This window comes from Calidris pugnax, unplaced genomic scaffold (genome assembly GCF_001431845.1).
Source record: "Calidris pugnax isolate Ruff unplaced genomic scaffold, ASM143184v1 scaffold55, whole genome shotgun sequence".
Classification (NCBI taxonomy): Eukaryota; Metazoa; Chordata; class Aves; order Charadriiformes; family Scolopacidae; genus Calidris; species Calidris pugnax.
The window spans coordinates 3,792,885-3,818,981 of record NW_015090832.1 but is presented as its reverse complement, the minus strand read 5'-3'; the positions used below and the strand labels follow the sequence as shown (position 1 = coordinate 3,818,981).

At 49.4% G+C, this 26,097-nt stretch overlaps 1 protein-coding gene across 1 annotated transcript in view; it reads right to left on the bottom strand.

Annotated features, from left to right (window-relative positions):
- Positions 1-26,097, bottom strand: part of TOX2 (TOX high mobility group box family member 2) — a 172,655-nt gene that overhangs the window by 94,060 nt on the left and 52,498 nt on the right. Inside the window, exon 2 of the mRNA XM_014941217.1 lies at positions 22,445-22,510. Within this exon, the coding sequence (XP_014796703.1) occupies positions 22,445-22,495 (51 nt within the window). The 5' untranslated portion in view covers positions 22,496-22,510. The remainder of the gene's footprint in view (positions 1-22,444; positions 22,511-26,097) is intronic.

Genomic DNA, 26,097 nt, shown 5'->3' with positions numbered 1-26,097 from the left:
TTATCACAACACATACCAATTTTGTCCTGGTTGTCATTCTTCCTTTGATTGCCCTGTGAGTTAGTGGGTTTTGCAGGCATGGAAATGACTATCCCATAGAACAAACAGGGGATAAGTAATGGGCTTGCAGTCAAATTATTGTGTTTATTAAAAATGTATCCAGGAAAGCCCACACAGATCCCAAAGGGCTCTTGCTCAGGAAAATCTCTGGTTCAAGAAAAGGTTACAGTCACCATAAAGGCAGATATACATGCATGGAAGCAGCAGTGCTGCATGCAATGGTATATAAAGGATTAGGAACGCTGTGTTTATCCTTCTGAGGGAAGGGAGAGACACAGACCCCTAATTCCCCAGGGACACAGACGAAAATGAGTTTTGGAAGTAGTTACCCCCAGGAATAAAGAGAAATAAAAATGTAATCCACCTCTGGTACCTCAGCCTTTCCTCCTTCCATTGCAAGGCAGTGACTGCCTCATAGGAGAGCGCAGGGAAGGACTGCCCGAGCCACACCACGTCCCGAGATAGAGCATCACTTGAACCTGCTGGGACAACCATCCCTCCAGATCCATGTTCTAAATGCCACCAAGTACATCTTGAGGAGAAAAGCTCTCAAAACCACTTGCAGAGAAGAATGGAAAGTCACGACCACATACTGTCTACCTAAGAACTCAAGACCCATGCCAGCAATCAGACCAGCAGTTTCTCTGGTCAAACATACTGACCTAAAAATCAGCCAATACAAGCCAGCATTTCGGGGGATGCCTCAGTTTGGGCCACGTTGGCCAACAACAAGATGACAGATGCTCTGCCCACCTCCCACTCCAAGGAGAAGAAGAGAGATAAAGGGAGTTATAAGTTTAGAAAATACTAAACTACTTTAATGAAACATCAATAACAAAATAAAAAAGAAAATAATGAAATAGATACACTATATATATATAAAACTGTATCAAGCTCCCAGGGCAATGTCACCAGCAGGCACTGGGGAAGTCCCAGGCTGGGACTCTGCAACGGATGGGGAACTGGATTCTGGATTTACCTTCAGGAAGGCACGGATCGGGATGAAAGTGAGACAAACGGGCAGGGTCCTCCTCAGACACCAGCCATTGAAGAAGGAGGCCATTGAAGAGGAGCCAACCTCCCCCCTTGGGTCCCTCAGCTTTTACCCTGAGCGGGGGCAGACGGGAGGGCACACCCCATTGGTCAGTTTGGGTCACCTGACCTGTCTGCCCCTCCCCGCAGGTGCACACGCCCGGTCAGCTGACCCTGGTTGCCACGGCAACGAGTGCGCCAGGGCCTCCCTCACCAGTAGGTGTTTGGTTGCTGCTCCCCAGAGCAGGGCAGGGGAGAGACAGAAAACCCTATGGAACCCTTCCCCGTTCTGGAAGCTTCTCAGAGAACAGAATTAGGGAGGTGATTGTGCCCCTGTACTCGGCACTGGTGAGGCCACACCTCGAGTGTTGTGTCTAGTTTTGGGCACCTCAATACAAGAGAAATCTCGAGGTGCTGGAGCGAGTGCAGAGGAGGGCAACGAAGCTGGTGAAGGGGGCTGGAAAACAAATCGTATGAGGAGCGGCTGAGGGAGTTGGGACTGTTTAGTGTGAGGAAGAGGAGGCTGAGGGGAGACCTCATCACTCTCTACAACTATTTGAAAGGACACTGTAGAGAGGTTGGTGCTGGTCTCGCAGGTAATTAACAATAGAATGAGAGGGAACGGCTTCAAGCTCCAACAGGGGAGGTTTAGATTGAACATTAGGAAGGAATTTTTCACTGAAAGAGTTGTCGGGCATTGGAACAGGCTGCCCAGGGAGGTGGTGGAGTCACCATCCCTGGATGTGTTTAAGGGACATTTAGATGCGGTACTGAGGGATATGGTGTAGGGGAGATACACCATATAGATTCTATGATTCTATGATGTTCTTGGCATCAGCACCTTGCGGCAGGGAGTTCCTCAGGCTCCTTACAAAATACACCCCGAACCACCACTGTGCGGGTTTGCTGTTGTTACTTCTCCGAAATGCCCTTTTCACGAGACAGAGCACGGTCCAGGCGTCACCTTCCCCTGCCCCGCGCTGGGGTATTCATGTCACGCCACATGTGGAGGTGCTACATCTGCTCCCCCCCCCCATCTCCAGCTGGTCACAGCAGCACCACGTCTCTGCAACAAAGACCTTCAACATTCAAATAAGCAGATGGGATATTAAGGCTCCAATTCTGCTGAACAGCGTTTTCAGAAGCATTCAATATTGGCTTACGCAAGCGTCGGCAATAACCAGAGCTCCTGAAAACTCTTTGTTGTGTCTTCACTAGCAGGGCCGGGAGCGTAAGGGATGTCTGGTGTGTAGTTACTCCTGGATCACCCATAATAATATCTAGCTTTACCTCTGCTTGGGTTACCTACCCATACTGGTGAAAGAACTGTTTCATTTCACTATGTGTTTTTGTGGCTATTCTTCCCTATTTTTCCCAAAGCGAACGTGGCCGTGATCCAGGGAAAGCCAGGAGATGTGCAGGCTCCCCTCTGCGTCGGCAAAGCCTACCCTCTGTCATCTCTCTCACAGTCACAGGACCATAGAATTGTCCAGCTTGGAAGGGACCTTTAAGATCATCTAGTCCAACCATCAACCTAACTCTGATAATCAGCTTCCTTCAAATTGTTTAAAATTATTTTTCCCATTTTTAAAAATATATGGAAGGGACTGTACATCCAGGGAGAGAAGAGCCGATGGGGATCTAAAATTAGTCCTACTGGGCCAGACTAATATAACCCCTTTTCCTAGTATCTTGCCTGGAAGTGGATACAAGGAATATAATAATATTCTACTCAAGAATATCATGCATTTCTGGGAATTATTTGAGGAGTGCAGATTTTACATAATTGCCTTTTTTTTTTTTTGTCTCATGGCATACTGAACTTGCATAATAAGATCAGTGCACTTCACAGGAATTCATTGTTGGACGGCGAGGATTTGGTATTTTGCGTTGAGCCAAGGGTGCGTTGCATAATGATGGATAATGCACCGTAAGCAGGTCAAGAGATAAGGCGGCCTGAAAACAGTAATGGAGTGCATGCAAGGAGGAATTACTAAAAAGCACTCTAAGAAATTGATTCAACCTGGCCTCAGTTGAGCAAGAAGGACCCAGAGCAGGAAGGAAAACTATATTCTGTACCACACCTGTCCCCTTTCGCTTCTCATCTTGGAGACTATTTCCCCTACGCTCCCAACTGAAGGTGCGGGGCTAAGGGACTGAAGAAAGCCTCTGTGCCACACTTTGCATGGATGCTTTAAAGCAAGTTTTTCAGAGTTTTACCTCAATGGATATGTCCTAGCCCAACGCACGCGGCCAGCGGAGCCCCACTCTGTGCCGTGGGTACTACAGCAAACACCGTGTTCCCTAGAGCTCTGCACCAAGATCCTCCAGCAAAGCCATAACGGCCAACACGACCTGGATGTGCCTCAATCCTCTTGCCCACAAAGCCAGATGAAATCCCAAGCTGGGTCAGCCCTGGTACATTTGCTAAATTTCCAGTTATTTAACGCTGCGAGCCAGGCCGGTGTGGCCAGCAGTGGCAGGCATCAGCCCAAAGCATCGCTCCCCAAAAACACATTTGAGCCCATGCACTTCCAAAGTCAGACTTGGGACCCCAAAGCAAATTGACAAGAAGACTACATATATTAAAAAAAAAAAAAAAAAAAAAAAAAAAAAAAAAAAGCAATAAAATCCAACAGAAGCAGTGGCTTCCCCCCTCCCCATCGCCCAGATTTGACGTGTCTGATTAGCACGAGGAAGGCAGAGATGTGGTAAAAAAAAAAAAAAAAAAAAAAAAAAAAAAAAAAGGCAATAAAATCCAACAGAAGCAGTGGCTTCCCCCCTCCCCATCGCCCAGATTTGACGTGTCTGATTAGCACGAGGAAGGCAGAGATGTGGGGAGAGCTTGCATAATGTGGTGCAATCTAGCACCTCCCCCAGGGTGCCCAGCTGCTGCAGAAGCAATTTCACAGCTCATCATCCATTATGAGATTAAAATAATTTTTTTTTTCCTCCCGTGAAGTATTAATAAATTGTGCAGGCAGACCAGAGTTAGTGCCATTTACACAAATGGTAGTGAATCACCCACCTAGTTATTTCTTAATGGATGGAGTATCTGTGTTCCTCCTTATCCTGTAATTTAAAAAACTAAATACACAAACCTGTTTACTTGTCTCATCAGGCCCTGAGCCAGCTTTTATTAAGCCTTGGGATAAGGGGACAATGGCAGAGCTGCTGCCTCCCATGGACCTACCCCAGCACTTTACAAGGGAACAATACCAAAAACATCCACGTTGATCAATATGAAAGGGGAAATGTGCTACAAAAAAGTCCAAGACACGTTGAGATCCCTCCCAGAATTCACTTACTTTCCCTTCTGGGGGCAAAACTCACTGAGGCATCACTGATATAATGCGGCTTCCTTAGTATATATAGTGAAGATGTAAAGCCTTAGTCAGAGCACCGCTAATGGCTCTTTGAACATCTCTGCTTTATTATGGTATCAGACGAAGCAGGCATGTTTAATGTTTAAACTTCCAACGACAAATGCCTTCAGCAAATATGTTTTATGTATTTATTCAGTGCTTCTTAAGCGCCTGTCGCCTTAGCAGCTAAGGTGCTGCTTACCTTTTTCTTTTTATTTTATTAAAATTAAGAGCATGTCAATGCTTTGTGGAACGCCACCTTCTCCCCTCCTCTCTCTCCTCTTTATCCCCAAAAGGAGCTTGAAATCCTTTACCCATCCATCCACTGCAAAACATTTCAGACCGCCAGGAAGTTGCCGAAATGGGAAAAGGAAATTAACTGAAATCACCAGCACAATAAATCAGCCTCCCACGTTATCCCAAAGACCCTCAGCCCCAGAACCTGGCTCCGGCATGCCGGAGAAGTGCCAAAGCCAGACAGTGCCAAGTCAGCTCTGCCAAAGCAAACCCTGAGCTGAGACAGCGAGAGCATCTACCCTGATCTCTGGCGCAGTGATTGTGCTTGGGCGGGCGCTGCCACCAAAGCCAGGGCAGGCAACCTCTCTGCAGCTAAGCATGACCTGGTTTCACTTGGTCAAAGGAGATATTAAAGATTAACTGTGAGATCGAGATGCCTCACTCCTTGCAGGTCCTAAATATGCAAAACTCATCAACGTGCCAGTCCACGAGATGTCGAGATAACCACTTGGGATCTCTCTCTCCCTCCTTTGCATTTACTGAGCTTCTGAGCGCCACAATTACAGCCTTCCTCCCCTCCACAACTGCGAGTGCAAGGATTTTATTCATTTACTCGCTTATCCAAAGCAGAAGCTGTCATGTCACAAGAGCACAAAGGTGCCGGGCTGTTAGGGAAAGCACAAAACACCAAGAGACTCATGACAAAATTGTGAGAACTGTAACATGGTGCATGGCCAAGTATCCAAATCCCCAGCGTAGGTGTGAAAATCTCAGCCTTAAGCCTCCAATATGTGAATTTTGGGAAACAAACAGATTTTATCTTTAACAATTTTAACGATTTTTTTTTTCTTTAATAAAAACAGGCTTATGTATGGTATCTAAAAAAAGCCAGGAACACACACATTGCTGTGAGGGGGCTCATCTATGTCCTAAATCACAGCTACTCATCAAATTCCTTCTAAAGCATTAAACAACCTGGACAAAATGAATAGCTAGAGCAGGGAGCATCCTTTCAGGAGGAAGGGAAAAAGGAAAGCCATCAAATTAACAGTCAAAATAGCAACACTTCCCTAAAGTAATGACAATTCTCCATCTAGGACAGCCAGGACACCAGGCTGCTGGTCACAGCCAGGAGGCTGTAGCGCTCATCACCTCCAACGCTGGTGGTGAGATGGGAACATTGTAGGCACTGGCAGCTCTAAAGGCAATGGACAGCATTTGCTGACACAGGGAAGGGCTTTGCGGAGGAGATGAAAGCCCAAGAGGGCTCACATCAACACCAGCAAAACCTTCATCACGTGACCACCAACCCAACACCCTAGGCATGAGGCAGGAGGCACTCCATTGGCAGCTGCACCCAGAGAAAACCAGCCCCCAGCTATCAGGAAGCCAAAACACCTGAAACACTTCATTCATTAAGCAGCTGGACAGATTTTTCTATTATTTTAACTAGTTTACACCATGTCAGGTAGAACCTGAATTGTTCCAAAGGAAAGGGACGGAGGTGGAAGAGCCAAAATGAGAGAGAGAGATGCAAATAGAGAGGCAGGGGAGGCTCTGAGCACAACAGGGCTGCAGGCAACAAAGCCCAAACCTCGACCCCGGGGTAAAAATTCACATTTGCCCAGTGCACTCAGGGGCTGCGGCTGCCATCTTTCAAACCCAAGCCCACACAAAGCCTAGATATTTTCACAAACCTGTGACAACTCAGAGCCGAGTGCTTCTGTTGCCGATACTGGTACCAAACTGGGGACCTCAGACTCCTACTTGGTGTTACCAAAGAAGCATCACCCCAGTCTAGCCCCTAATATGATCAAAACGGGACAGTTCCTTTCGAGGAAGGTTACTAGAGAAGCTTGGCTGCAAACTAAGCTGCATCAGCTTTCACCATTTCTCCTTCCATCCCTAACCTTGGTGTCAAGGAACAGGAATCTCTTTCCAGGCTGGAACAGAGCGAGGCAGCAGTCGAAAAGAAAAAACCACACAAGCAGAAGAGAGCTGGTGTCTCTAACGCGGACATCGCTGCAATCCTCCGTGCACAGATCTGGAAACCAGGGCAAGCAGGAGAATTGCACTGCGTGTTCAAATGGCACTGTTTCAAAAATTGAATACCGTAGCAGGAGCTGTGCAAAGAGCTTCAGAGTTTTCTGCATTTTACAGAGTGGCTTTCCCTTTTTGATCCCCAGCATCCCCGTGTGAGCGTGATAAATTCATTCCTGAAGTCGCAGTCAAGGGCCCAATCATTTTCCCTCCTTTCCCTGCAGCTCCTCTCTCTCTTGACATTTCATCACCAATTTTCTCAGGAAAAACGTCAAGGCCTGAGCTCCCAGTGTTTGGCTAACGAGTCTTTTGTGATGGAAACCCAGACAGGACCACACGTGGAGCTCTTGTGCAAGAGGCTTGGAGGAGACATCGCATTTGCCCAAGCACCAAGCCTAACTGCACCTGCAAGGAGGCATGCAAATATTCATGCAAAACCACACAGCTCTCAGCATCTACCACTCGGGTGAGCCGAAATCCTGCTGATTTTATGAATTGGGTCTCCTACAGCTTCGCTGCTTTTATTTTAAAGGATGATGTTTCCCTTCCACGCGGTCTGTGCAGGGAAACCTGCCGTGGGATGAGGGGTGGGCAGGTGAGGACCACACATCTTCCCTCTGATACCAGTGTGGGCTCCCAGGCTTGGAGCATCCTGACCTGCAGGCAGGAGAGCATGACCTGCTACTACCTTGTCCCCATCTGCTTGCAGAAGTCACAGGCATCCTCCTCCAGCCGGGTCTGGGGTGGAAACAAGCCCATTTTTGGGGTATTGACTCCCAAAACGCACTAGGAATTGCTGGAGCCTGGGAAAGAAAAAAAAAAACCTCGAGAGAAAAGCAGCTGCCAGCTTCCAGCTCAGCGTAGGGTACAGGAGCCCTCAGCGCCGTGTAGGTGTCTGGTTTTGTTTAGAAGTCATCTGGAATTCTTAAAATAAATTTGCTAAATTGTCTTCCAGAGACTGATGGCTTTTTTTTTTTGTTTTTTTGTTTTTTTTTCTTCCCTCCTTAATAAACTTTCAGGGGTATCTTTATTGTTATGTCTAATTTTAGAGAAAACTAACATTTCCTGAGATTCAATTTCTCTCATAATTGTTGGAAGGAAACTAAATTGTCTGCTGTAAACATTCACTGTATTGTGTGAAAAGTATCTTTATTACAGCCCACTGGGAATACTAATAAAATTCCCAATCCTAGCCCTTCCTCACTTTTTTTTTTTTTCCAAGCTTGCTCTTTTCTCTTTTATACCCATTAACGTCAGTTCAAACATTCTGCAGTCGAGATATGAGAACTTAAAATATATTATTTAACAATCAAGGGTAGAATAAAGACTTGTGAGCAGTAAGATCCTTTCTGCCTTCTCTTTCGGTGCTTTCTATTACAGAAAATGAGAATGGCTATTCCATTTGTCTGCGTGCGTGCTTAGAGTTGATGAAAAAAATCTCATTAGTTTAGTCTGACATATACTCAATACAGTCTATGTACATATTTTTTTAAATTTTATTCTACAGCTGCAAAATGATACTAAATTTCATCAGATTGGAACGAAAACTGTGGTCTTGGAACATTTCCCTTTAAGGGTCTTATATTTATTCAGAATTCATGAATCATTTTCCAGTAATACAACTATAATTATTCTTAAAGTGTTATGTTTGAAGGTTTAATATGAAATACTTGCAAAAAGCTCTTTTTCACTTTGATAGTTTGTAATCTTCATGGTAATCAGATCAGTTAGCTCCTTCACACAGCAGCCAGGAAAATACAATTTAATATGAATCTCATACTCTTCACTCATGTTTTAATTAAAGTAATAAAAGCCAAGTCATATTTTGCCCTTTACAGTGTACACAGATGTATAGACCTGAGCTACACAGCCTCAGCTCAGACACTTTTGATGGCTGCTGATGGATTTCCTAGTTTGAGATATATTTAATTCAGGTGTGCTCAGAGGCTGCTCATCACAAAAGCAGTGTCACCGATGAGCAAGACCCAGCACGGTCCTTGGCAGAACCACGGGTCATGGGTGCCTGGAACAAATGCAGAGCTCTGGGTCTCACTTGCCACCTCGGAATCACAGAATCACAGAATCTTCCTGGTTGGAAAGGACCTCTGAGATGACCGAGTCCAACCATAGACACACACAAAAGACTCCCACAGTCTCGTCCACCAGAGCATGCCCTGAAGTTCCACATCTACACATTTCTTAAATACCTCCAGGGATGGTGACTCAGACCTCCCACCCCACTACTAGGAGTTAAGGCTGCTGTGATAGTGGTCCTTCAGCCCGCTCCAGTGCCAGAGCATCCTCCCTAGCGCATCCCTAACTGTCTCTGCTTTTTGGTTCCCATCACAGCTCTGACGAGCCTGGCCTGGTCCATCACTTGGTAGGAGAAGATGCAAAGGATCCTTCCCCAAAGAAGCAGAACCACACAGGGCTAGTGGGACGGACGCTGCCCTCCTGGGGTACCTGCAACGCACGCTCCCTGCCCGTGGTACCCACAACCACATGCTTATCCCTCCTGGGCACCCATGGTGTATGGTCCTCAATGCATTGCATCCTCCCCTCATGGGTTACCCACAACATCCATGCTCCCCTGCCCAGGTACCTGCCAACTACACCCGCTCTGAGCTGCTCAGCCTTCAAGATGGGGGATGCCCAGGGGTCTACTGAACAAAACCTGCAGCAAAAGAGTAAGAGCTAACACAACCAAGCCATCATGTGCAGGCACCAAGCCAGGCCATTCTCATGGGTTGGCTCCCCATGAGGTCCCACCGCTGCTTTAGTAGAGCAGTGAGGAGTTGGGTCACACTTCAGGCTCATAGCCAAGCTGCCCTAGCACTGCTGGACACCACTTTGGGTCCACGGTGTGTCCAACCGCACAGGCAAGGAGAGGTTGGCGTGAACGCCGGACTCCAAATGTAATGAGCTGGATGGCCACATGCGGGATGCATAACCCTCATCATCCTCCAGTGCCTGCAGAGCCCTGAGATGCTCTGCTGAGGGGGTCAGGCCACTGTGGAGCTGGAGCAGAGCCCAACCCTGCACGTGCCCAGGACAGCCCTCGGGCTGACAGGGAGCAAAGGGCTCATTCTGCAGCCAGACGAGGCCATGGAGGGGTCTTCCTTTCTGCACAGCCTTCATCCAAACCCTGAAGTGGAAAATAGTGCTTTCCTGCTGGAAGTAAGCAGCTCCCCAGTTAATCACTCTGCTGTGACGGCAGACCCAAACACCAGCCTGGGCTGGGGCTCCGATGAGAAGAGAAGAAGTAATCAATCAGTTGGGAAAGGAAATCCCAAGAGCAACAGGCAGGGGTGGGTTGAGTTTTTTTTTAAATATTCCTGCAGCCCATGGTGCTACATTTCCACAAATAAACACAATTTTCCAAAGCCACTCCCCAGAGGTCCATTACAGAAGCAAACCGACCTCTGCAGGAGCCAAACTCAAACCCCTCAACAGGATGCAGCAGAAAATCTTGCTCGATGTGATGTCATCACATTATCAGAGCTCAGCATCAATCAGTAGCATGTAAAGACCTGGCTCCCAACCACACTGTGTCCCAGCAGGTAATTAATTCGGGAGACAAGCGGCGAGGAATTAGCACAGTGTGAGGAGCTGGAGGATCTGACGGCAGCAACAGCTTGTGCAGAAAAGCTCTGGGATTGCCTTTGTCTGAAGTGACAGCCACCACTCAAGGCCAACCCAACACCTTCCCAGGACAGCCCAGCGCCGGAGGGGTGCCATCAGAGGGTTTAAAGCAGACAAAACCACTTTATTAACGCAACAGCTATGCTTCAAAGGTGACCTGCTCCCTCCAGAGCTGCCCCAGGTTCCCCCACATGCAGATGTCCACCTTGCCCTGGGCCACGCTGACCACCAAAGGTGGCAGTTCTGCGTACACCACGTGTAGTCCCTTTCCAGCAGTGTTAAGCACAGTGGGAAATCTTTGATAAAGTTGGCTAAAGGATACTGCCCACCATCTTCCTCTGTATTTTGCTGCTATTTTATGAGCTGTTGGCTTTGGGAGCTCCTCAGCATTGCTGGCCAGCCAACTCAAGCCTCATACCATCAGTCATCAGTCATCATGCAGGCCAGCAGGTCCCCTTCAGTGCTATTTAGTCTGACTGGACCTCATCTGTGCCTCACGGTGCTCTGAAGCAGTCCCACTTACTCCATCTCCTTCACCCTCCAGCCCACAAGGAGCATTTCTGGGATCTCGGGTCCACATTTCCATCAGCCTCATGGTTTTCCAGCATCCAGGAACACCCATCTCCAACCCTCTATCAGAGCTCCTCTTGGTATCAATATTTTCTATATATAGAACTGGCTCAAGGTGCAGCTGCAAATGATGTTTCTCAGGGGGACACACATTGTCCTGCAGCTGCCCCCTTTCCCTCTGCCCCTAAACCTAAATCTGTTCAGGAACCTCAGTTCCTTGGTGAAATGTCTACGCATGAAATTCAACCACCGTGACAAATTCAGTGATTTCGGTCCCTACGAGGTGCTCTGTGTCACCTGACAAATATCTTCAACTGCATAAGACTTTTTTTTTTTTTTTTTTTTTTTTATGCCTTTTGGTCTAGGAACTGCTCAGTTACACTAGCTTTTCACTCTGTGATGCTGGAAGGCTGTTTTTCAAACACCCTATTGTTAACAACGTAGGAGTCCTTTGAGACCAAGCGTTGCAGATGATGTTCGTTCTGCCTGTAATACCAAGGGATTTCCTTATTATTATTTTATTTAACCACTACAGCTGACCCTTCACCAGCAACAGAAGCTTCTCTTGCTCTAAGTTCCAGAAATCGCTTCCTGACTGCACTTTTCAAAAATCTCCCTGTCACAGAGGAGTTCATGCAAAATTCACAAGCTTGGATCATCAGCTGTAGTTTTGCTCACCTCCAAAATCCCGCCTGGAAGGGTTTCCATTAGCCGCTGATTATAATAAATGACATGTAACACTCTATTGTTCACTCTAAAATAGTACATGAGATTCTTCCTGAATCGTCTGCTGAGAAAGGCATCTAATATCTATCAATGTCTTCCCTCTATTTTTTATTCTCTAGCACAACACATGAAATTATACAGTATTACTCAAAGAACAGTGGGGAAAGAACAAAATCTGTATCTTAGCATGGGTGCCTGCTGCAGCCCGCACTCCCAGCTCCCACCACACTCCCAAACTCTGCTTAATCCTCTCTTCCAACTTGGGAGTCCGTACAAAGCTCTCACTTCTCTTCACTAGGGGCCTTCTATGTCCATATCTTCTAGCAATATTTGCAATATAGCACTGTAAAGGGATTGGGGAGTCACCAGTTTTTCACTCCAAGGTGTACTCTGTCTCTGGTGTGGTTGACTCTAGACTTCAAACATACAGACTTATTTGCAGATTGGAAAAGACCAGGATTTTGTACAGAGGCAAGAGAGTGAAGCCTGAGGAGCACAAGACTGCTGGAAATTCAGGAACATCAGAGCTCTCCACGCCTGGGGAACAGGGTCTCCCTTTTTTAAACCCTTCTACTTATAATAGTAATTTTCTGTAACGCAGACCATCCTCTGACCATCATCTTCTCCTGTGATGTATAGACCAAGCCAGTCAATAGCCAAAATCAATAGATTATGAAGACATCGAGACATGCCTCATCAAATTTAAAACAAACACAAGTTCCTTGATCTGCAAAGACTGATCCGACTCCTTAGAAACCCAAAACTTCATTAGGGAACTTGAGTGGAAACTGCACGAAGAATAACCTCCTGGTGGGCTCTGATTTTTTCCTCCACCACTCTGCTGTGCAGTCCTTACTATGACAAGACTCAAGAGAAGGATCACCCTAAGGTATCGCTCAGCCACGTGTATGGTCCCCTGGTTCCTTCCAGCCTTTCTTCTGGGGCAAACCCAGGTCTGATGAGTGTCTGTGGTCACCATGAACAACCTGCTGCACCTTGTGAGCTTCAGGGACAAACAAATTGCTGGCAATTTCTTCATATTTAAAAATCCTTGCAGGTCAGGGACCAACCAACATGAGAACACGTCATGCCCAAGGAATCACAGGTTGTCACTTCACTGCTAGTGACAGAGCATCTTTACCAAAGCCATGGATGGAGGGAAAACCACATGGGGGAAAGTCCACGTCGGTCCTGCTTTACAGCTTCCTACTAGAGAGGAAGGTGCCAGAATGAGGGGGAGGATGACCTGTGTCTTCATTAGCAGCACCTAATTGCCCTCATGCTGCCTGGGGCTCCATGGCCACCTCAGGCCTGTGCCTGTGTCACCACGTTCTGGCCCCGCAGCCCCCGGCAGGGACGGGGACTCCCCTGGTACAGCACGGATCTGCCCCAGACCCAGATTGATTTGATCAACTGTTGACAATTTGCTGCAATTCAGCCGAGATTGGTGGGAGGCCCAGGAGGTGGGAGGACAACGTGCCTGCCAGTATTATGACAAGGTTTGACGGCGTATTTTATGGCAGAGGCTGCCAAGATGAGCTCTGTCTCGTCTGGAGCGGTAGCAGACCGCGGGGAAGGTATCCGTAGCTTCCCGCACCGTCATTAATTTCTAATTATGCTGTCGCTTGCTTTCTATGTTATTGCTTATTTACCAAACACAGCTTTATTGTACCGCCCAGTTCCTTATAACTAGCAAACCCATTGTTATGCTAAAATGAATGTTCTAAATGTTATTTATTATTTGATAAACCTTGTGTAACCCTGAATGAGGACATTAAACGGCAAGAACACTACTTCAAAATCCCATTTTAAATAAGTCACCAAGACAGCTGTGCCTTTATAAAACACATTAGAGTGGCACTCAGAGCACATATGGCTCAGGGATATATACAAATTATACAATTTCTGTCATTCGATCAAATAAGAGGGACGTTTTGACCCCAGAAATGAGTCAAATGTAAGTTGTAATTCAAGCCCCACCGGAGGCCCTGGTGGTAATGTATCCTGACGGCTGATCAAAGAGCCCTGACCATTTGACCCACCAGATCAGCGACTTACTGTATCTATTATGGCTAATACAGACCCCAGCCTGAAGATGGATGGAGATAAACAGATAAAGGGCAAGGGACACAGTAGATAAATGTTGATTTATACAAGTCCAAGCACATGGGTTCATACACAGATGGATTTCATGCGTGCAGAGAGGGGCAGGCATGTATAACTCCACGCTAACATATAGACAGGGACACATCTGGAGACAGGTGCTGCGTGTGTGTGTGTGCACATGACAAACATAATCTCCCAACTCCATTTCTCTTGGTGCATTGGCGTAAACCCCACACCCAGCTGAGCTCCTGCGCACGGCAGGAGAAAAGCCCACCTTCTATTTTCTGCACAAGCTGCTACGTACAAACATGCCTGTGCCCACGGATCCACTTTCCCAGCAGGATAAACATGCTCCATCCCTGAGCAACCCAGTCTCACACACAGCCAAAGCAAAGCCCTCTTTGCTGCTCTGTGGGGTCAGCGAGGTCTCACCAGGGTTGGGGGAAATGGCATTTTTCTGATGCTGCTGTGCAAACCCCTACGCACAGCCACAGGGCAGATGTGCTTCCTGGCAGCCAAGACCTGATGCTGTTGATACACGGATGGGCAGCAAGAGTGTGCCAGCAAGAGCTTCGTATAAGAACAGCATTAGAAGGAGGAAACAGCTTGCAAATAACTTTCTGTCAATTTAACTACCAGATTAATGCCAATCGCATCCTGGGCTGCATCAAAAGAAGCGTTGCCAGCAGGTCCAGAGAGGGGATTCTGCCACTTTACTCTGCTCTGGTGAGACCTCACCTGGAGTATTGTGTGCAGGTCTGGAGCCCTCAATATAAGAAGGACATGGACCTGATGGAGAGGGTCCAGAGGAGGGCCACAAGGATGATCAGGGGGATGGAGCACCTCTGCTACGAGGACAGGCTGAGGGAGCTGGGGTTGTTCAGCCTGGAGAAGAGGAGGCTCCGGGGAGACCTAATAGCAGCCTTCCAGTACCTGAAGGGAGCCTACAGGAAGGCTGGGGAGAGCCTGTTTAGAAAGGCCTGTAGTGACAGGACGAGGGGCAATGGCTTCAAGCTGGAGGGGAACAGATTTAGACTGGAGATGAGGAGAGGGTTCTTCACTGTGAGGGTGGTGGAGCACTGGAACAGGTTGCCCAGGGAGGTGGTTGAGGCCCCATCCCTGGAGATATTCAAGGAGAGGCTCGACGAGGCCCTGGGCAACCTGGTCTAGTTGGGGGTGTCCCTGCTGACTGCGGGGGGGTCGGACTAGATGGCCTTTGGAGGTCCCTTCCGGCCTGGGAAATTCTATGATTCTATGATTCTATGATTTTTAACAGTCAGTTAAAGCAGCAGGGTCCTATCTGCGCTCTCGGTTACAAAAGCAAAGAGCTGCTTGTGCTGATGCTGCTCCCTGGCCTGAATAAACTATATCGATGTGTAACAGCATTTGCATGGGGAGTCACACAAATTAACTCGTTGGTGCAGAAACAGGTGTGATGCTCAGCTGGAATAAGCCGGGCACCGAAAGCTCCCAGGATCAGGCAGAGCACAGGATCAAAGATGCCCAGCGGTAAGTAATGGGCTCTTTCCTCCTTCGACGCTGCCCAAAGCCCTGCCAGCAGCCAGAGATGAGCGATGGAGGGAGGAGAAATGTGGCAACACTCCCCTAAGGCTTTCTGTAAAGTCCCTGGACATGGACCGGGCAGAGCCACATCCCCACTCCCAACAAGGCTTGTCCCCAAACCTGTGCCACAGCCTGGCTGTTCCCACACCCTGCCTGAACATCACCTCATTCCCAGCTCCCCCGCAAGGTATTTCCTGCCCTTATTCACCCCTAATGGGGGACAACGATACCTTCTGGCAGGGTATTCCCAGGAGCAGTTAATTCATGTTTCTGAAGCCCCTGAGGACTCTTTCCAAAACTCTCGGTGCCAAACAAAACCAACCTCATTCCCCTCCAGCTACACGAGGAATGTCCCAACCTTTGCCTTTCCTGGGGTTACTCTCCTTATCACAAAGGCCTTAATAGAATCATAGAATCATAGAATCATAGAATTGCCCAGGCTGGAAGGGACCTCCAAAGGCCATCTAGTCCGACCCCCCCGCAGTCAGCAGGGACACCCCCAACTAGACCAGGTTGCCCAGGGCCTCATCGAGCCTCTCCTTGAATATCTCCAGGGATGGGGCCTCAACCACCTCCCTGGGCAACCTGTTCCAGTGCTCCACCACCCTCACAGTGAAGAACCCCCTCCTAATCTCCAATCTAAATCTGTTCCCTTCTCTAAATCTAAATGCCTTCTCTTACCCATTTTGCGGGTGTTTTTATTTCTTTTAACAGCACCATTGCATTTTTCCTCATCTTTCAGAGTACCTCGCGTGAGGTGGCTGGTAATCTGTCCATTCCTTGGGATTTTTTGCATTGCTTAATTCCTCGTCTTTGGTTGGGGAGGGGAAAGAAAGACAGAAAATTGGCCAGGGTGAGGAATGATGCTCTGCTGACTTCATGAGACACAAGAGATACCTCACTCATCTCGGGGGTCAAATGTCCGCGACGGTTTGATCAGATGTCAAGTTGCATTTATACTCCGGCCCCTGTTGGGGGTTGAATTACATTTCACATTTGACTCACTTTGGGGGTCAAATGTCCCTCCTATTTGATGGAACAAGAGGAATTATTTTCCCCGAGCAGGCTGTGCCAGCACGAGCCCGGATCTGTCACCGCTCTCATTATAGTTTGGGCTCCTGTATTTCTGCATTTCGGTCTCAGCTGAGATGAACCCTTTTTGGGCTGGTGAGAAGCGCGGCCGGTAGCACAGGAGCAATCCCATCCAATAAGTTGAGGGGAAGGGAGAGGATCAGCCAGCTTTTAGGTGGTTTGTTTGGGTTTTTTTTAAGGGGTATTGGGTTCATTTTTTCTTTTTCTTCCTCCCAAGTTTGCAGCTCTGCAGGGTTGGAAATGAAAAGGAGAGGGAAGTGGACCCTGGTCCTGCCTTTACCCCACTCTTGCCATGAGACACTGCAGAGTATTTTAATGCTTAATTATTAATTATTAATAATGTTTAAATACTTTAATACAGTGCTCAATGGTTAGGTAACAGTCTGCAAGGGGCAGTAGTGACATTGCAGTGGAAAATCATTACACTTGAATATCTGTGTTTTGTTTAACCCTGGTGGTGATGAGCAGCCATATCCTCAATCCCCTTGAGACCAGCAGGTAACGGGGTACCCAAACCAGGTGGAAATATAAAAGTGATTTGTCCTAGAATCACCCCCCACCCCAATTTGGATACTTCTTGGTGTGTTTTTTTTTCTTTTTAATTATTTTATGCTATTGATATTCCCCTTTAATTCCCCCCTTCTGGTGGGAGGTGTCCCTGCCCATGACAGGGGGTTAGAACTGGATGATCTTTAAGGTCCCTTCCAACTCTAACCATTCTATGATTCTAATCAGCAGAGGTGAGGCCACACATGGAGTACTGGGTCCAGTGCTGCACTCCCCAGTACAAGAGAGACATGGACATACTGGAGAGAGTCCAATGAAGGGCCACAGAGATGATGAGGGGGAACCCTTTTGCTGTGAGGACAGGCTGAGGGAGCTGGGGCTGTTCAGCCTGGAGAAGAGAGGGCTCCAGGGAATCTCACCAATGTCTGCAAACACCTGGAGGGAGGGTACAGAGAGAACAGAGCCAGGGTCCTCTCAGCAGTGGCCAGGGACAGGACCAAGGGCCATTGGCACAAACTGACACACAGGAGGGTCCCTCTGAACATCAGGAAACTTTTTTTTCACAGTGAGGGTGAGCAAGCACCAGCACAAGTTGCCCAGGGAGGTTAAGGAGTCTCCATCCCTGGAGATACTAAAAAACTGTATCAACACACCCCTGTGGCCCTGTTTGAACAGGGTGGTTGGACCAGATGATCTCCTGAGGCTCTTGCACCTCTTCTGTGCTTGTGTGCTCAAAAACCGTCCAAGGGGCTGAGATAAGGCTGATGTCAGAGTGCTGCAGGATCAGGATGCTGTCCAAGAACTGCTCAGCACAGGAGCTGCCCTAACCGCGCCGACTCTGCAGCTCCAGCTGCAAAATGAGAATAATCTGATCTGTGTGACGGGGAAGGATGACTCAAGAGCTTAAGCAGCTGCTGGATTTATGGGCAGAAAGTGTAAAGCATTGCACTGAAAGGCAGGAGCCACTGAAACCCTGAAATCTCAAGGCAATATAGAATTTCCTATAACAAAGACTATTGAACTTCTTCCATCTGTGGACCCCTAAAAATTTTCCAGCCGAAATAAGCCACACACAGAGGTTAATTTCTTCCTCTCCCAGCCCCTTCCACCCATCTTGAAGCACGGAGGGGCTGGAAGCCCATGTGCAGGTCCAGAGGATTTCAAGACCGATGTTCAAGGCCAGGCTGGATGGGGCTTGGAGCAACCTGGTCTGGTGGGAGGTGTCCCTGCCCATTGCAGGTGGGTTGGAACTCGATGATCTTCAAGGTCCCTTCCAATCCAAACCATTCTATGACTCCATGATTTCATAGTGACGGTCTCACCCCGGGTCATCACAAGCATGTTGGTACCACAGGAGCTCACTGTGTAGCTCAAAACTGGGGTAAATAAGCAAGTGTGCCCTAAAACAGGCGACATGAAGGTATGATTTCCCACCATTGATGCTGGATGTCCCAGCCCCTGGGCCTGAACTGGGCTCAATGTGAAGCTGTGTCTGCTCCCGAGAGCTGCAGATGCCAAATGGTGCCCAGTGCAACCAGTTTCAGACAAAAAAATGGGGGGAAACCCCCAACCCACCAGCCCAATCTATTATAGCTTGATGGCTTCAGTAATTAGTGGGTATGATTTGTCTTCTCCTGCAGGATCCCGAGGGCTGAGCGATACCCGGCGTGTGCCGCGCAGGCGTCTCGGGGCCGATGACTTCACAGCCTCTCAGGCAGGATTGTGAAACGGTGCTCCTGCTGTTTAATGTACTTTTTCAGGTTACAACAGGTTTAGCAAACAATAAAAAACATCTGGAGCTCCCATTTAAATAGAAGAGTTGTGTTACTAGTAATAAAGCCATGACCGGTGCCATAAAGCGCTCCCTGGTAAACAGGAGCTGATGTGCAGGTAAATAAAGGGAGACGACAAACTAACAAGGGTGAGGGAGGAAGGCTGCTCCCTGTCCTCCTCGGCCAAAGCTCATGCTGGGTGTGAACAACCACTGCTGTCCTCAGAGGGCTTGAACTGGGATCCTCGCCCTCTTTCCCTGATCCTCTTGCCATGGGTGAGGTTAAAGGGGGTCACTGCAGCATCCCATGGGAGCACCCACCCCAGCAAAGCCCCAGAGACCACCTTACAGCCTTTGGTCCCACCCCAGCTCCTCTCTGACTGTTCCAAGAACAGCAGCACAAGGAGGGGCACGGGAGATGCAAGACAAGACAAACTTCCCCATCTATTTTCCATGTCAGTCCCCACTCCTCATACAATCATCACAGAATTGTTTTGGTTGGAAAAGACCTTTAAGATGATTGAGTCCCAACCGTCAACCCAGGAGCGCCAAGTTACCACTGACCCATGTCCCTCAGTACCACGTCTGCCTGCCTTAAGTACCTCCAGGGATGGTGATTCCACCACTTCCCTGGGCAGCCTGTTTCAAGGCTTGACAACCCTTTTGGTGAAGAAATTTTTCCCCATGTCCATCCTAAGCCTCCCCTGGCACAACTTGAGGCCATTTCCTCTTGTCCCATCACCTGTTCCTTGGGACCCCCGCTGGCTACACCCTCCTTTCAGGGAGTTGGAGAGGGTGAGAAGGTCTTCCCTCAGCCTCCTTTTCTCCAGGCTGAACACCCCCAGCTCCCTCAGCCTCTCCTCACAAGACTTGTGCTCCAGACCCCTCACCAGCTCCATTGCCCTTCTCTGGACATGCTCCAGCCCCTCAATGTCATTCTTGTAGTGAGTGCTTCTGTGCTCAAACCCATCCCTGTAAGGGGGGGACCTGTCCCCTGCCCACCCTCTGCCAAGGGAGAGGTACTTCCTCCCTTTTCATCCTTAACTGGGATTTCAAAGTAGGAAATAAAGGTCACCAAGTAAACAGAAAACAAACGAAGAGTAAACGTCTATTCCCCAGATTACAGGGATCTAAGCTGGTTTGGTTTATCCTTCTCCCAGGTTCAAAGAGTATATGGATCCTCCACTACTTCACAGCCTCTGGTTTGATTTGGAAGTCCTCCTCCTCCTCAATCGCCATGCAGCAAGCCCTTCCCCACCCCTCAGCATCACTTTTGATTTCCCTCCAGCTCTCGGCCAGAGGGGGAAGCGGGATGGGCCAGGGGCTGTGAAGGCCATTTCTGTCCATGTAGAGGAGGAAACACAAGTGGTTCCTGTTGGCTGCGGTTCAGCCCCAGGACAGCCTGATCCTGCAGGGAATGTGGCTGGACACTGAGCCGGTGCTGCCAGCCCTTCCCGACCAGGCTGGGAAATAGTTGTCCCTGGGGAATTGTTGAAGGCAGAGCATCTAAGACATCCACCAATTCCTTGTAGGCTTTGCGCAGCCCTGAGGAGCGTGGTAGGGGGGACGACACAACGGGCTGACCCCCAGCCAGACAGACTGGGGTCACCCCCCTCTATTCTGCCTTGACTCAACCTCTGGCAATTCCTGGCTCTAACCATCAACCACAGGTCGTTGTTGATCGATGACTACCTGTTTGTTTTCTGCTGAATCACCCGACAGCACAAAGTTTGTGGTTCCTTCCCCACCCTCTGGAAATCCTCCGCACGCGAGATCAGCCCTCGCCCCACGCCTCGGTGGCTGTGGCTTCACGCGTTGTCTTCGAAAGCCAGAGCAGAAGCAACCCCCCCGCCTCCCCCAGCAATGAGCCAACGCACTCTAAGAAGGCAAACAACAGGTTTTCATCCTGTTTCCAGCTTAACATGCATGTATTTTAATCGCTGGTGGTATCTGAGTTGTAGATACACCATGGATGACTCACTAGCCCTATAATTCACAGCGGAGCTGCGGTGACGGCCAAGCCCCCGCAGCAGAAGCACACCATAACGTCTCCCCAGGGCACAGACACCAGGTCCAGGGCAGTAGGATGCCAGCAGCATCTTGGGCTGGATGGAAATCATCACACTTCCAAAATTTACAGTGCATCACCTTCACACCACACAGCCCTGCAGGGGCCACAACGTGCCTGTGCTCAACAGAGCCCCGCAACGAAACGGCCCAACGCAGCCCAAAATTGGGATGTTGAAAAATATTAGCAATGACTTTGCACTTTTCCTCAGGAGGCAGCGGGACACGAGGAGATGCTTCATCCCGAGGGTGCACCATCAGGCACCCCAAAGGTGCACAGAGTCCCCCAGGCCACCTCAGGGGGATGCAGACAGGACCATCTCTCACCTCTTGGTCAGGAGGATAGGTAAGCACATGCTGAAGTTCTCACCTCCCAGCAGGACCTAAGCATGGGCTTAACTTTATATATGTTCAGGGCTCTGCTGAACGGACATGCCTGTTGTGTCTCCAAGCCCTGAGAGCGCCTTGAAGGCTCAGACACCTGTGAGACACGAGCACTTCTATTCTGGTCCTCCACGTGTGGGTTTATAGCTCCAAAACAGGAAACCTTTGATTCGTTTTTCTCCCTGAGCAGGCTAACTGCTAATCTGTGTAGCTACAGGAAACACTCTACGTGAGGGAAGGAGACACCTGAACTACACACAATACTTGGAAACCTCACTGCATCCAGAAACTCCAATCGCACCTTCATTTCACGTGAAGGATGCTAAGGCAAAGCTTCTCAGCCTCCCAGGAGAGCCGTGGCTGAGCCGAGCATCATAGAATCATAGAACAGAATCACAGAATTGCCCAGGCCGGAAGGGACCTCCAAGGGTCATCTAGTCCGACCCCCCCGCAGTCAGCAGGGCCCCCCCCAACTAGACCAGGTTGCCCAAGGCCCCGTCGAGCCTCTCCTTGAATATCTCCAGGGAAGGGGCCTCACCCACCTCCCTGGGCAACCTGTTCCAGTGCTCCACCGCCCTCACAGTGAAGAACCCTCGCCTCATCTCCAGTCTAAATCTGTTCCCCTCCAGCTTAAAGCCATTGCCCCTCGTCCTGTCACTACAGGCCTTTGTAAACAGGTTCTCCCCAGCCTTCCTGTAGGCTCCCTTCAGGGACTGGAAGGCTGCTATTAGGTCTCCCCAGAGCCTCCTCTTCTCCAGGCTGAACAACCCCAACTCCCTCAGCCTGTCCTCGTAGCAGAGGTGCTCCATCCCCCTGAGCATCCTTGTGGCCCTCCTCTGGACCCTCTCCATCAGGTCCATGTCTTTTTTATATTTGGGGCTCCAGACCGGCACACAATACTCCAGGAGAGGTCTCACCAGAGCAAAGTGGCAGAATCCCCTCTCTGGACCTGCTGGCAACACTTCTTTTGATGCAGCCCAGGATGGGATTGGCTTTCTGGGCTGCAGCTGCACACTGCCTGCTCATGTCCAGCTTCTCATCCGCCAGCACCCCCAAGTCCCTGTCACCAGCACACAAGAGCATCCCTCTCCCCGTACCAACTGCATCCACCACTGCTCCTTGGAAGCAGCCGGGTTGGCAGCTCTGACCTCCCCCGTGGACCCTCCTGATGTCCCAGGAGAGCAGATTCGCGGAGAGCTCCTAAAATTCGTGCTCAGGCAGAGCTCAAGCCCCCTAGAAAAACCCACCCACGCTCTGCCCACCCAAGCAAATCAACGCTTACCTGATTTGCCGATAGAAACTCCTGGGCGTTCTCGTTCATTCCCATGTACATGTTCTCCCCATCAAACTAGAAAGACAAAAGAAAGTTAGAGTTAGTGAAATGTCATCTTCACGCCAGGCTTATGTGCATCCCAAACACTTTCCTGGCTCTTCACACCAAGATTCCCAGAAGAAAATCCTGAGCTGGTCTTTGAGAACTTTAGAGAGCCTATGAGCACACGCAGGTCGCCGTCACCGCGATGGGCCACGGTGACACAGCACATTCATGTTAATTTTTCAGCAAAGTAATGAATGAATCACCCCGGTTCAAACAAACCAAACCTCTGCAAAACCACAGATCAAAGATCACCCATGTGAAGTTGTTGCTAAAATTCCCACTAGATCAATCAATCAGCTTTAAAAAGCCAGTTTCCATCGATGGAAATTTCCAAGACGGGGCAGGTCCCATTCAATCCTCTTCCAGACACCGACGTACTCCACGAGCACCAAAGCAGAAAGTCACTCTGGACCATATGGGAGGGAGGGTCTCTGTGCAAAGCCTGATTCCCCATCCTGACCGTGTGCTGCTCTTTGTGAGCTCTGGTTGCCAGAAGGCACATTTTCCCCCTTCATCCCCTCATCCCCTCCCCCAGGACTCTGTTTCCGTGGCCGGGTGAGAGGCAGGAGAAGATGAGGACCATGCATTCACCCGTGCCCCCACGGCTCCTGCACACACGCCTGCCCCCTTCTCCCGCTTCTGAACTGCTAAGCCACTTATTAAGGCTACAAAACCCCCACCGAGACCTGCAAAACTCTTCTCATCAATTAGCTACAGCAGGAGCTTTTCCCTTGCTCTGCCTCCAAATGATGGAAAAAACAGCCCTCCAGGATTGTCTCCGGCTCAAAAGTATGGCTGGGGCAGTTCTCAAGGCTAAGTTCACAAATTAATTATGGCAATAAAATGGGCTATGCCATAAAACACTCCCGAGACGAGGATGAAGGCTCCAGCTGTGAATGACACCAGCTACTTAACAAGGGGAAGAGCCAACCCTCATGCCCTTACAAGCCCAATGATGAATTGAAGATTGTTCACCCCTTGCGCGTCCCCTTGCTCTCTGATACGAAGCTGACACCAGTTATGCCTTAACATAAATGGGCCGTATTAAGTACAATAAAAGAGAAATCCAAATAAAACCAGGTGAAGGTTTTCAGCGTAGGATTATTAATTACACTTCCATTTCTCAGAGTGCTGCAGGATTAGCTATTAAAGTCAGCGGAGTTGGTAGAGCCAAGTGGGGGTAAGGCGGCTCTGCTCGGCGTCAGAGTGCACAGACACCCTCTAATTGCCAAACCGTCCTCTGGGAGAGCAGAGCAAACCAATTAAAAGCAGGGAAATTAGAGCGGGTGTTGTGACACTCATTAACTAATACCGCCAGCAGCCGCAGCAGGGTGGCAGGGGATCCCCTGCGCAGATGCAGGATTTCATTAAACCTCTCGTGGAGGCAGGAGCATGGGATGCAGCCAGCATCGGCCACCCTCCAGGCTGGCTGGAACCAGCAGCTCTCCCAGCAGCCAGCCGGGTGCTACCCACTTTAAACTGGATTTCCCTCCTCCTGTAAAACGACGGCTTGGCATAGCTGGCTCCTGCTCACACGCTTCCAAGCTGGAGCTGCCGTGCTTCCAGGCATGGAGACTCAACCAGCTCTACGGCCCAAACACCCTCTGCCAACCCCGCGGGGACACCTGAATCTGCAGGAGAGGTTTGGTGGGACAGGTTGGAGGAGATGCTCAGCCCAGCAGGACCCAGGCTCTGCGGGAGGAGCTGGTCTCCAACTCGGCACGGGCAGCAGCATGGTTTCCAGGGGGAGTCAGTCTTTTTGGTACAGGCAAAATTATGGTCCTGAGGTCCCACTCCTGAGCTCTTTTTAGGAGCATGCCACCAAAAAGCCCTCGGAGGGATGGTGGAGCAGCTGTGACACACTGTGTGGCACTGTGGGATGCTGACAAGCTATGGTATCTGGAAACCCCAGGGAGATGCAGCAGGTGAGTCCCACAGGAGCTTTCCAGCAACTTTCAACTTTCCTGAAGAGAAAGAAAGTATTCCAGTGGGGAGAGAGTTCTGTCCATCCCCGGAACCAGGCAGGAATTCACGCTGCAGAAGTATTTACTTCCACATCAGGAAAAGAAGAGCTTTTTACTCAGTAAAAGCTTTGCCCCTCTGAGAGATCTAAATACACAGATGATGCTCATCCATCCATCCATCCATCCACCCACCCATTCCCCCCCTTCCTTGTAAACGCACACCTCACTTTTGTCCTCCTCCAGTGCAGTATTTTCCAGATCTACGTAAAAACCTGTTTGAAACAGCTCTTCTCCAGAAAACAAAAGTCACCTGGAAATCTACATGCAGAAAATAAAAAGTACCTTTCCCTGGGAGGTCCAGGGCAGGACAAGCACTCTGCTTTCTCTATCACTCTGTTTGTCAGATTGCATTTTTTTTTTATTTTATGGCTTTCTACTATACCCCTACCTGCGCTCCACACTTCCTTCTGCCCTTGATGCCTTCATAATAACGGTAATGAATCCTGCCTTCAAAATTACTGTGCCTCTGATTGCCAGCCTGAGCAGTGAGCCTGAAAATCAAGACTCAAAATGCAATGGAAACTTTGAAACTTCCCCATTGCTGATTGGATTTTTTTTCCCCTCTCCTCCAGGCTATGAGGGTACAAACAAATTTATTAGAAATTCTCCCATCAGGATATTTTTTCAATTAGACGTTTGCCACTTATACACCAGCCAGGTAGAGCAGATAAGTAATGTGCTCTCCCTCTTCTCATTATTGTTTCGCTACAGAATGCACTTCAAAACAATCAGCCCCATCATTCCAGGTAGATTTACGGCAGAAACAGACATTTTAATATTTCCCTTTGGTTACAAACGCTTCCTCCCTTTTTGCTTTGGTCTAACTCCCGGTGCGTGTCCAGCCTCCCAGGCAGTTCCGGACCCGGGCGCATCCATTCATCACCCTCTGTGCCCCCCAACTGATCAAACCCACACCCTTCTAAAGCAGCGTGGCCAGTGGGGTGAGGGGAGGGATTCTGCCCCTCTGCTCCGCTCTGGGGAGACCCCCCCCCCATTGTTGTCTCCAGCTCTGGGACCACCAACAGCAGAAGGACATGGAGCTGTTGGAGCGGGGCCAGAGGAGGCCACGGAGATGCTGGGAGGGCTGGAGCCCCTCTGCTGGGAGGGGGGGCTGAGGGAGTTGGGGGGTTCAGCCTGGAGAAGAGAAGGCTCCGGGGAGACCTTAGAGCCCCTTCCAGTCCCTCAAGGGGCTCCAGGAGAGATGGGGAGGGACTCTGGATCAGGGAGGGGAGCCCTAGGATGAAGGGGAAGGATTTGACACTGAAAGAGGGGAGATGGAGCTGAGATGTGGGGAAGAACTTGTTTGCTGTGAGGGTGGTGAGAGCCTGGCCCAGGTTGCCCAGAGAAGCTGTGGCTGCCCCATCCCTGGAGGGGTTCAAGGGCAGGTTGGAGGGGGCTTGGAGCAACCTGGTCTGGTGGGAGGCGTCCCTGCCCAGGGCAGGGGGTGGCCCTGGGGGGGCTTTAAGGTCCCTTCTAACTCTAACCGGTCTGTGATTCTATGTATGATGTGCACATGCAGAGCAGCCGGTGTCA